The sequence below is a fragment of the Zonotrichia albicollis genome, chromosome 25 (assembly GCF_047830755.1).
Source record: "Zonotrichia albicollis isolate bZonAlb1 chromosome 25, bZonAlb1.hap1, whole genome shotgun sequence".
NCBI lineage: Eukaryota > Metazoa > Chordata > Aves > Passeriformes > Passerellidae > Zonotrichia > Zonotrichia albicollis.
In genome coordinates, this window is record NC_133843.1 from 7936702 (window position 1) to 7949838 (window position 13137).

At 46.7% G+C, this 13137-nt stretch overlaps 1 protein-coding gene across 1 annotated transcript in view; it reads right to left on the reverse strand.

Moving 5' to 3' along the window:
* The window catches only part of LOC102067810 (zinc finger and BTB domain-containing protein 40), a 52581-nt gene that overhangs the window by 28066 nt on the left and 11378 nt on the right, over positions 1 to 13137 (reverse strand). Inside the window, 2 exon segments of the mRNA XM_074558359.1 lie at positions 7848 to 7939; positions 7941 to 8029. Of these exon segments, the coding sequence (XP_074414460.1) occupies positions 7848 to 7939; positions 7941 to 8029 (181 nt within the window).

Genomic DNA, 13137 nt, shown 5'->3' on the forward strand with positions numbered 1-13137 from the left:
GAAAAGGAACAGATAATCTTGCTACAACCCTTTTGAGTCCTCTGCTCAGGGCCCTGAGGTATTTTAAACCACTCATTATGTTAATTTCTTAGAAAGCACAAATGCCTTCCCAAGTCCCTCTAACACAATCACCTCAAAAACCACAAGCTGGAAAATTCACCCAGGATCTCAATCTACAAAAAGACCCACAGGAAATCTATGTATGGGAGAAATCAAAATACAAACAGAAACATTTGTCTTCTTTACTATACTGAGAACCCAGAACTGTGTCACCGTGGAAACTGGCACAGACTTCTCCTTTTGCCACTGTACAGGAAAACTCATCCTGTGCTTGAAAAACTTCATCTTTGCCTTCCTCACCGTGGGAACAGCTCAGCACAGTGTCCCCTGGCACAGCACCATTGCCCCAGATTTCCAACCAACTAAAGACCAGACGACGTATATCAATGGACCTGGAAATCTTAAGACACAAGTGGCGATCCATAATCTGCAAACACATCAAGGGAGAACAGCAGACTGGAAAACTGGTTTCCAGTCTGTCCTGTTCTATCAAAGTCACTTTGACTCGTGACCTCTAAGATTTCTTTCCACATCCCTTCAACCAATCCTGTCAGTCTTTCTGACCTAAGTGAAGAATGATTTTTCAATCTACCAGTGAGATGGCAAATGTCTTTTTATTTAAACAAGACCATGTAGAGCAAAAGCCTTTTTTATAGAGCTCTTGACACATTTCTGATATTCGAGAGTAAGACCAGTCTTGACAAATATGATCTCCTAAATGACTGTAGAGAGCCCTGGAAAGCAGAAGGCTAGGGAGGAGGTTATGGAGCTGGCTTAAAGAGCCAAACCCTGCCCTTGCATGCACCAGCTGCCAAGAATGGCAGTGCTCTGACTACAGCAGGGTTCAAAGGAGAAGCCAAGAGATTCCATGTTGTACCTCCACCAAAGAAAGCAATCCATTACTTGCAGTGCTGAGCATGGCTGGAGATGGATGCAGTTTCTTCCACAGGGATGCTCTGTGCCTTCCAAGTGCTTTGGTTCACCTAACTTAATTACTAGAATTTTTTGAGGTTTTTTTGCAGTAGAGATGCAAAAACTGTTGTTTTCCTGTGGATGTGCAAACAGAATGGATCTCCATGCAGCACATAGATCCCCAGAAATGTAAGGTCTCCTCAGTTTTATAATAGGAAGCTCACACCTCCCTGACATGAGGCCTGCAGTTATCACTCATATCTCATGCCAAAAGCTACAAGGTCCATAAAGTCACTTGCAATATGTGGGCCTGGTAAGCAGTGATGTCAGAGCTGAGTAGACTGGCCTGGCCTCAAAATTAAGATACGGAAATTCATTGCAAAGATCTGTAGGATGCCAGAAAGAAGCTGGTATCTGACAATCCTCCTCTGGACACTTCATCTAGAATAGATGTTTTTGCCAAGTAAATAACATTTTCCATGGCTTTTGTTTTTGATGATGCTTCTTGCTTGATTTCATCTCAACCTTGGCTTGAAGCCCTGAGAAGCCACTCAGTGGCAGCAGTCTGCTCTCTTTGATATTGCTGCCAGAGAGGCAGCAGCTGCCAGAGCAGCCACACTGACTCCCCAGGCCCCTCTGCTACACAAGCCGAGGTGTCCAGGAGTTCACTCAGGCTGCACATTCACAGACACAGGAATTGTTGGCTCATCTGCTCCAGAGTAATCAGGGCATCAGCCCTGATCCATCCCACGGACACACAGAGTCAGGGGCAGTGGGACAAGTGCCTGCAGCATCAGAAGGTGACAAAATCAATGGCAGATAAGAAAGAATCACCCTTTCTCTAGAAATCAAAGCCATGACCAGGTGAAAATGCCAGCTGGATTGGTGGCAGCTCTTGCTACAGCTATAAGAGATAATGTAGATCTGAACTGGGAATTAATATTGGATTTGCAGCATAGGACCTCTCTCGGGAGACCACTGAGGCAAGGAATGGGAGTGGAGCATGTGCTGTCATCCTCCAAGCCCTACAACTACATCAGTCATCATGTGTTGAACATAGATAAAACCTTATAAAACAAGGGCTTTGTTACCCTTGTAGAATCATGGCTCAGGCCTGCTACTTTGGCTAAGCAGAAGGGGGCTGTGGGAAAGTGACTCAGCTGAATTGGAGGTAGAAAAACAAGCATATAACCATTAAGTGCTCACATTGTGGTTTATGGTGGTTGGTTGAATTATATTTGTTATACTTCAATGGAATGTAACTGATAATGTCCTAACTGCTTAAAAAGGCCTGATTTTTGCAATGAAGCAGCTCTCCTTTACACCTGCCTGGGGACTGTGCACCATGCTGCTTGTATAATCGAGATCCTTGGTTTCTTCTACCTGTGCCCTGCTCCCAGTCACCCACTCCCACCTTCCACCCCAGCAGCATTTCCTCACTGCTCAAGACCATAGGCAGGCCAATAAGCCCAGGGTTCAGAGGCTGACCTGCCCCCAGCACATGGGGGACAGGCTTTGCCTGTCCCTGCCACACACAAAACGATGGCAAGTGTCAAAGCCATGAGGCTTGTGTTCATTCATAAAGACCGACAGCCTTGACCCAAATTTGCATATGAAGTAATCAAACCTTCTATCCCTAAAAAACCCGACATATTAACAGCAAACTGCTGTTCCTGTAACTCCCCAGCAATCTGCTTGTCAGCTAAGCAGCACTGGCATCGTAAGAAAATAGGAATGGATTGAGCCTGTACTTGGCTAAAAACCACACTCAGCACATCCCAGAGGACTCTGCAGTCCAAATAATCTCAATATGCTGGGAAACAGATGAAAATATATGTAAGCAAACAGAAAAAGCAAGTCACATTTGCATCCCTTCCAGGAGAATTCACACCTGCAATTACCTTCATGACCCTCTGGTATCCTTGTCATTAAAGCACCAAATTCAGTTAAGCATTTTCTTTCAAATGATGGATGCAAAGTTACAATTGGGTTCAGCTGGAAAGCCTCAAACAGCTCAGGGCAGGACTCAAATGTGGTTATTGCTCTGCATTTGTTCTGGAGTTAACAAATTGCTATCTGCATGTGTATTGTCCACAACTTTGCCTAACTAGTACATCAGGTAACATTGTCCTACTGCTGTCACACCCTCATAGGGAGGTATTTATCTGTAAAGTGCATACAAAGCAAGACTAAATTAGAACATTCTAAGAAAATTAACTCAGAAAATAGTCTGGGACTACAAACTGCATTGTTATGGTCAGCTTTGCACTAGACGAGTGTGCTCTGTCATGACCTTTCCTCCACGTATCTAATCTGAATCTGCCTTCTGTCAGCTTAAGGCCATTTGGCCTGGTCTTGTCACTGCTTGCCCCTACAAAAAGTCCCTCTCCGGCCTTCCCGTAGGCCCTCATTTTTATAAAACACCCAATAAGATATCCGGCACACTCTCACTTCAGCAAAGGGGCACTTCCAACTTTGGATGGCTTCCCAACTTAGGCAATGACCCTTGATCTCAGGGCACATTGGGACCTGCCCACCCTTTGAGCCTCAAATCATGCCTGCTATGAGAACATCCCATCATACCTCTTTCACTGCTTCCCTGAGCCCTGCCTACCCCAAAGCCAAGCCCTTCAGGTCTTCTCTTTGCTGGATGGCTTGGAGATCAGCTTGCCATGCCGCAGGATCTCAAGGCTGTGTTCTCACTGATAGCCACTGAAGGTGAAAATAAAAAACAAAGGTATTAAGAATACAAACAAGAAGAACCTGAAGCTGAGCTGTTAACAGAAGTGACTTCTTCATGGCACAGAAAACACCAAACTACCACATTCAAGCTCTGGTTGTACTAATCGCAGCACTGACATCCAGCATGAGGTCCTTGCAGACCTCCCTTCTCACTGCTTGTCCAACTTTGGGCAAGAAGATCAGGTTTTCTAAGGTATGTTGCTGAAAGAGACAGTGACAACTTCAAAAGGCAAGGCATGGTTCTCCCAAGAGTCAGGATTTCTCCTCTCCCTAGTTACAGAGATTCCAGCTTCTGAAAGGAACAGGCATTCCTAGGCACAATTTGCCTCATCTCAGGACAGCCCCATGAAAATTGGCTGGATGCACCAGGGATCAGAGGCGCTGGTTTTGCCAGTCAGAACACAGAGGGGATGGGGGAGATCAGATGGAGGCACCTGGCTGCAGGTGAACCCCAGCTCTGTGCCCACAGGACCAGCACACAAAGTCAGGCACCACAAAGCTGACTACTCCTCACACTTGTGTAAGAGTTTGACAACAATTGTGTTTAAAGTTTGGCACGGTTTAGGTTTTAAAGCAGGAAAACTGAAAGCCAAGGCTATGGGGATGACAGGATGGTGGCTGCACAGAGACCTCTGATGAGCCCTCGGCTCTCAGACTGATGTGCCTCCAGCTGACTGTTACCACAGGATGGTGGCCAGCTCTCAAAGGTTTGCTCATTATAAAACCTGCATGCACAGAGGCACAAGCAAAGCAGCTGTGTTTCTCGAAGTGCTTTTCCAGCTATAACTGTTTCACCAGGGACATGGGTGTTGAGAGCCACCCATGGAAGAGGTTACTGGCCAGGGAGGGATGAGGAGTTAGAAAGCAGCTGCTGCCAGCAGCAGGAGAAACTCAGGGAAAGAGTAGGAGGACACTTGTGAGGAAGAAAAATTCTGAGCTGGGTTGTTTCTAGATATCCTTGATGAACAGTTTTGGGGATGCAGATTCCTGCACAGTCATCAGCAGCTGCCAAACGGCAGAGACAGACAAGGACTGCTGCTCCAGCACTGCCAACACAAGGCAGGTGAAACTACTGCCTCCTACTCACAACCTGCTCCATCACCTCGGAGAGACCCTTAGGGAGGCACTAACAGGTACCCCTTCCACCTGCCTCCTGCATCACACAGACACAGAATCCCCTAGAAGTATAGAATATTCTGACTTGAAAGGAACAAGGGCATGACTGAGGCTCACCCAGACCCAGCCTGTCCTTGGTCCTACCTGCTGCAGACTTGGCTCACAGTGCAGCTGAAGTGGGGACCACTTAGAACCTAAACACATCAGCCATTCCCTCTGCTTGCTGTGAACAAGCATCTCTCCTCAGAGCTCAAATCAGCCACTCTTCGTTGCTAATCTTCAGCTTCATATACATTAGCCTGCCCCACTCCCACTACAGAATACTAAGGAATCATTAAACCAAGTCCTACTGGAAGACTGTCTGAAACCCAGAATGGCAGGTAGTAAATCAAGTCCTTAGGAATTCCAGTATTTCCCCCCAGATGGGGATGAAAACTCTGTATCTGCTTGCACAGGTGTAGGAGCCTGTTCATATCTCTCTCTGCAGGAGCCAGGCTCCATGCAGCAGAGATGTCTTGCAGCAGCACCAATGTGTCTGTCAGGAGCTCCACAAAGTTCTCTCGGTATTGTCACAACAGTTTGGCCCTATAATCCTCTGGGCTCCATTTGCCTGAATTCAATGAATGGAAAAACAAACAGCTCAGCTTGCAGCATCTTCCCAAAGGGCTTCAAAGGTTGGGGAGACAAGAAAGGCCCAGGCACCCAGTCCTCCCCAGGTCACTAATGCTCAGGGCCTTATGCTCAGCACATTCAGATTCACACTACAGCAGAGGATGAACACGACAAATCAGAACTTCTCCAATGCAGAGACAATACAGACTATCTTCTGCCCCCATGTGCAAACAGAAATTTGGGTGCAAAGAAATGCATCTTTGGCACCCAAATGTCTCCTGAGTATCAGTCCCAGTCTGAGCCCAGAGGAAGAAAATCTCAGTGCTCAGCAGATGAACATGGGGCCTTGTCTGTGAAGGCAACACTGTCAACACCTCAAGATGTTTTCAAGCCTCTTCTGATACCCTGGAATCACAAAGACCCCATTACTGACTCTTAACTAGAGCTTCATTGTAAGTGGTCTGTAAGTCAGTGTTTGATCCACTCCACCAAGAAGGAGCTTGGAAATGCCCTGGTTCATGTCCCTCTCATGCCCTTGTTTGACTATCAAACACACCAACATTTCACACTCAGGTAGTCCAAGGTAATCAAGAACTCAGTGGACTGAGTTACCCTTGGTGAAAATGTTAAAGGCACACAAACCAGACTTGCAATTGCAGAGCAGCTGTAGCACCTTCTTCTCCTTCTTACATCAAAAAAAAATGTAACTGTAACCTCATTCCTTTCTCCTGTCTAATTCTAAGCTGGATCTGCTGAGTTTGCCTTGATGAATCAGAAAAATGATGACTCCAGAGTAAAACCCCAACCCTTTAAAGACACCCCAGCATCAGGACATGATAGACTAAGTCAGGAAGAGGAACAGTGTTTATTCAGGATAATGAAGAGACTTGGGCAAAATCTACTGTGTCCCAAAAGTAACCTAGGATTGTACTTGTCACTTGATAAATAAAACAGAAAATTGGCAAATATATTAATCTGAAAAGGATTTTTTCACCCCCATTGCAGTTACTGTGTTGAAGAAGAGGCACAGTTATACTTCAGTGGGAGAAATCAAACCCAAAACCTGTAGTTCATCCCAGACATCTATGCATGATTTTTGTGCTTGTGTCTTTTAACCATTCTGGTTCAGTATCAACAAGAACAATCCATCATTCCCACAGCACTACCTGGGAGAAAAGCAGGAAGCACAGCTTGGGAAAAAAAGGTAAAGTCTCTGGGACCCAGAAAATACAGTACTGTGTAAGAAGAGAAAACTCTCTGGGATAGGAAGGAAGCAACAGCAACAGCTGGGGAGATATGCAGTGGAAGATTCTGAGCTACTATGAACAGCTCCCTGAAAAAAGACTTCTTGGAGACATCAATCTGATCCCCAAGAAAGCAAAGGGAAATTCACAGATGCCATCTTTTCCTTCTGCTCTCATCAGAATGTTTCTGATTTTATGACATAAAATTGAGTTGTTATGAATGCACTCACTGCTCTGCCACCATGCCAGGGTGATCTTGAGAACCAGCACATGCCATGTGCCACAGTGCAGGACCTCCTGCTCCCTATTAGCTGTACAGCATGGGACTCCAAAGGTACCACCAGTTAATTCATCAGTTGCCAGCAGACTCAAATCATCCCCTCCCTCTTCATTTTCATCATAAGAAATATCTGTGCTTCTGTTTGTTCAAGCTGCAATTTGAGGAAATTCAGTTCTGTGTAATTAAGTAATGCCCCTCCTTGGAATGGGTATTACCATGAGATAATTAACCATGCTGGGAATCTGGTGTTTTGAGAAAGCAATCGTGCTTAACAAATGACAAAGCCAAGCGCCTGTTGGGAATGTTTGCTACAGAGGAAATTATCAGCACTATGAGTGCAGTTTTGCTTTCTATTAATTCTTCATTTACATTTCACTGCATGTTAATTTAGTTTTAAATTTTATATGACTTCAGAGTCTCTCAATTTGAATTGTTCAGAGTGTGCCTAAACCCACCTAAACTTGGAAGGTTGTCCCACCAGGCAAAAGATGGGGGCTCCTGAATCCCCGAACCATCACAGGTGGGCAGCAAACAATAAAATTGCACCAAAATGAGTAAGAGGAGTGGCCTGGCCACCCAACAGGATGATGTGTAATGGGGACACTAAGTGTAGGATTCCCATCAGCACACTCTGCTCCACACAGGAGACCACGAGACCACCAACATAAGCAGAAATGCTACCTGGATCAAGGAAAGAAGCACAGCCCAAATAAATTCCCACCCACCCCCCCCCCATCTTCCCCAATCACATGGAATTCCAAGTAAGACACTGTATTTAACATCAAGACATCTCCAGCTTAGGGGAAGTTTTAGGTATTTGTTTTCAAAGGCAGTCACTACCATAGAGTAAAGTCACCAACGGAAGTTTAGTTTACTCATACCTTTACCATCAGAGATGTCTGCTCTTGCCACCAAGTTGTCCGGCAGAAGCTGGAGTCCAGGGAAGGATGCTTTCACAGCCTCCAGAAGTTTCCACTTTCAGGGTTTTCTCTTCATCCACCTTCCTGATCAGATTGTCTATAGCTTCCCTCTGAGAGCTGCCTTCACAGCAATCCAAAGCTACCTGTAACAAAGAAACAGCCACAAAACTGTGACAACTTCCTACAACCTCCTGGATCTGAACAGAGATCAGAAAAATAGCAACAGTACCACAATACTGCACTAGATCCCTACCCACTGCTTACACAATTTAACTGAAATGGGTGATAGGGTGGCAGTTACAGGAACACCCAAACGTGGCCAGGGTGTAACAGATATGTCACCTTGAAAACAAACCTGGTGGGTTCTTCCACCAAGTCCAGCTCTTGGAAGTGGCTGATGAGCAAAAACACTACTTTAAAAAAAAAAACAAAAGTAGACCTAAAGAGAGTGTTCAAAGCAACATTTCATGTAATATTTTTGGTGAATACTTTTTAAAACTGTCAGTCTCAATTCACTTGTCTCCGCAATTTTTCTGCTTGCCATCAAAAAATTGATGGCCAGAAGAAAATACTCTTATTATTTAAATAAGCAGCTAGCTATTAACTGAATTATTGTTTCTGTGACAAGGCCATGTGAAACATCTCTTACGTGAGATGCAACCGCAGTAGTTTGGAAAAGCTCTAGGATACCAGCAAAATACCTTTAAGGCTCCTACAAGGGAGAGGCACTTGGCAAATACAAGTGACCTCCTTTCCACCAGCACTGTGCCCCTGAGCAGAAACTTTGCAGGGCACCAGCCCAGTTCCCTGATGTCAATAAGCACTACAGAGTCCTATCAATTAGATTATAAAATTATTAATATCTGTCCTAAAACATTTTTGCTCCCTTTTCCCTGGTTGGTAAGATCTTCCACAGCCTCACTCCCCCACTGATTTTTCTAATTTTCAGCTGAAATTTATTCATAGCCCGTGTATGTCTGTTTGTTCATGTGCCAGTACTATTTTTTAGTTTTAAAAGCCTTTTAAACTCTCTGAGGTTTTTACCCTACCCTTCCTCTTTGATTTCATTATAAGAGCATGATCATATTCCCTCTCAGTCTTCATTCCCCTTATCTAAATTAGGCAAGTCCTCTTATAAAACAGTTTCTACACTCCCCTAGCCTTCCCACTGCATATCTGTAAAGTTCCAGTATGAATTCACCTTTTTTGAACCAGACCGGAAGAGAAATTTTGGATGAGGTCTTTACCCTTAGTTCTCATTACGGCACAAAACGCCCACCCATCACTCCATACTGCCACATCAGTCAGTTCCCAGTACTCTGTTCTCCCACCACAGAACTGGAGAACTGAATTCATGGAATATAGAACCATAGAATCATTTAGGCTGGAAAAGCCCTCTAGGATCATCAATATCAACTAGCACCACCACCATGGTCACCACTAACCCATGTCCTCAAGTACCACATTCACAAATCTTTTAAACCTCTCCAGGGATGGTGACTCCACCATCCCTGCCTTGGGCAGCCTATGCCAGTGCTTAATAACCTTCACAGTGAAGAAATTTTTCCCAATATCCAATGTAAACCTCTCCTGGCACAACCTGAGGCTATTTCATCTTATCCTGTTACTTTTTACATAGGAGAAAAAAGCAACTCACACCTGGCTTGGTCCTCCTTTCAGGGAGTTATAGAGAGTGAGAATGTCCCTCCTGAGTCTCCTTTTCTCCAGGCTGAGCTGCCCCAGCTCCCTCAGCCACTCCTTGTCCTCCTTCTCTGGACACTTCAGCTCTTCAGGGAGTTTTTTGTCATAAGGGGCTCAAAACTGAATACAGTTCATTCTTCTCTCTCTTGCAGATCCTCCTCTGTGTGGACAAAAGATTTTGATTGTGCTCATCATCAAGATTTGCTAAACATGCCTTGGTATTTTTGTGTCCATAACCTCATAATGTTAATATGAAGTAAGTAGTAATATTAATTAATATTAAGTAAGTACCAAGAATCCCACTAGTGACCTTGCTACAAGTTGTGAGTCCTGCCTTCCACACAATCTGTGGTTGTCTCCCAAAGAAATGCATCCTTTTTAGTATCCCTGTTTCTCCTAGTTTAACAACTTCCTTACATGAAATTCAAATGCTTTGCTCTAGATCTAGACCAAGGCAAGAAAAAAACCCCATTTTTATCTCATGAAATAAAGAACCCAGGTCAAGCAGAAGCAATTTAGTTAACACCTGAGAGGGACCAATCTGATTTTTATTTATGCCGCAACATATATTATGTTCTTATAGGGGCTGTACATGTGCTAGCAGCCCTGACCCCAGGAAGGCTTCGCCTGGCAGCCAATCAAGGCAGAGAAAGCTTCCACGGTAGGACTGTGAATCACACACACACACACAGACACGCACTGACACACAGAGACACACCCACACCGACACACCCACAACCACACACACCCACAGACACATGCACACACAGACGCACACACACCCACACATACACATAAACATCCACACGCACACCCCCACCCACACACCCATACACAGACCCACAGAAACACACGAACCCACACGCACACACACACCCACACATACAAACCAATAGACACACACGTGCACCCACACGCACACATACACACATCCACAGACACACACACCCCCACACACACCCACACACACCCACAGACACACGCACACACACACACAGAGACCCACAGACCCACACACATGCACACTCACACCCACACACACCCTCCGCCATTTTGCCAGTGAGGCAAATGCCCGGGTGCTGGCGACGAATGCCCAGGAAATGAGACGCTGGGAGGAACGTTAGCACACAAAAGCAGCTAAATGCAACACAACAGGACCTCCCCCAGACACAACTGGAGATGCTCTCCAGTTATTCAGCCCCCATTTGCTTTGGATACCTTGGAGGGACGGGGGTTTTCCTGTAGGGTCTGCTCAGCCCTTCTCCCTCCTTCTGGCCTTTTCCTCCCTGTCCTGCTTCCCTGCTTCACCGTTCCCGAAAAACCAGCTCGCCATCGCGACGACCTGGTGCTCTGCTGCCTCCCCAGTGAAGCAGGCGCTGCTGCAGCCCGCTGGCCCTCCTGCTTCGCAGGCACGGCCGCCGCCAGCCTGACCAGCCGCGCCCGCAGCCCCAGGCTGCTTGCCGCTGTGTTTGGGGCGCTGCCGCCGCACGGACCTGCCCTGCCGCAGCGCTGGCTCGGCTGTGCTAGTGCCCGGTGCCCGGCCTGGAGCCGCCGCACGGACCTGCCCTGCCGCAGCCTAGCCCGGCTGTGCTTGTGCCCGGTGCCCGGCCTGGAGCCGCCGCCTGCGCCCGGCCGCAACCATTGCCCACAGCCGCCGCGCCCCGACCCCCAACACCCGCGGCTGCTCCAGGGCCGCGCCCGAGGCCGCGGCAGTCCGCTCGTCCCGACGGAAGGAACACGCAGTCTGCTACTGTTCGGAAATCGTGCCTGGCCCACCAGAGGAGCTACGGAGGTGCAACGCGGTTCACAGCACACGCGCTCTGCCTGCTAAGCTGATGCCGACAGACCACCTGGGTTCTTGTGGTAATGCTGTCCCTGTCTTCTGTTTCTTTCTCCTTCTCTCTTTTTCTCTCCCTGCTCCATTTCCTATCCCCCCTATGTTAGTAGGAACACTTAACCTTTTTTATCAATAAACAGTTCTCAGATATACTGTTGCATTTGTACTTTATTTTAGTCCAAGAAATCTATCAGAAGAATCCTCCCCCTTGTATAGCAGAACAGGACAATATCCTTTACTGCATTTTCTCCCCATTTTTTTTTTTACTTTTTTCCTTACAAGTTTCACCTACATGTGCTCTCCTGCCTGTCCCAAAGAGCTCAGATCACTGCCTTTCTCTCCGAAATGTCTGGTCATGCTCATCAACTGTTGGGACCACTCTGAGCTTGGAGAACAATAAGAAGCCTTCTGTCACTTGCATAGCACAGGTGTCAGTTCTTCCCATCTGTTCACAGAATCATAGAATAGTTATTGTTGGAAGTGACCTCTGGAGATCATTTAGTTCAAGCCCCCTGTCGTGGCAGGATCACCCAGAGCAGGTGACACAGGAACTCGTCCAGGGGGATTTGGACTGTCTCCAGAGAGAGGGAGACTCCACACCCTCCCTGGGCAGCCAGTTCCAGTTGTCTGCCACCCTCAGTGAAAAGAAGTTCTTCCTCATGTTGAGGTGGAGCTTCTTATGTTTTATTTTCTGGCCATTGCTACTTGCTCTGTCACTGGGCAGCACTGAACAGTCTGGCACCATCCTCTTGGCATCTTCCTTTGAGATATTTGTATGCATTAATGATCCATTCTCAGTCTTCTCCACACTATCCAGGTCCAGCTCCTACAGTCTCTCCTCAAAAGAGAAATGCTGCAGGCCACTCATCACCTTTGTAGCTTCTGCTGGACCCTCTCCAGTAGCCCCCTTGGTCCTTCTTGGGCAGAACCAGACACAGCATTCCAGGTGCTCCTCACCAGGGACAAGTGGAAGGGCAGGATGACCTCCCTTGACCTGGTCACAGTCTTCCCAGTGCCCCCCAGGATCCAACTGACCCTCCTGGCTGAGAGGACACACTGCCAGTTCACAGACAGCTTGTCACACACCAAGATCCCAGGGCCTTTTCAGCAGAGATGCTCTCCAGTTATTCAGCCCCCAAGCTGTTCTGGTACTAGGGATTATCCCTCCCCAGGTGCAGGACCCTACACTGCCCTTACTGAACTTCATTCAGTTTCTCTCCTCCCAGTTCTCCAGCCTATCAAGGTCCTGCTGGAAGGCAGCTCAGCCTTCAGGTATATCAGTCACTCCCTCCAGTTCTGTATCATCACCAAACCTATCCTTTCATCCAGGGCATTGATAAATAAGTTGAATAAGTATTGATTCCTGGAGAATGCCACTCACTATAGACCCCCAGCTGGATTCTATTCCACTGTTCACAACTCTCTGCCATTCTGCCAGTTCTTGATCCATCTTACAGTCCATTTATCCAACCCACATTGCCTGAGCATACCTATGAGCATGTTGCAGTATCAAAAGCCTTGATGAAGCTGAGGTAGACACCATCCACTGCTCTCCCCTCGCCAACCCATCCTGCCTTGCCATCATAGAAGGCTTTCAGATTGGTCCTAATGGATTGTTGAGGGATGTCATTTGAGTTGTGATTTTCCTTTACCTGCAGGAAATTTGTGTTTCTGTGTTTCTCCTAGATCAGGCTCCAAGCTAAACCATGAATT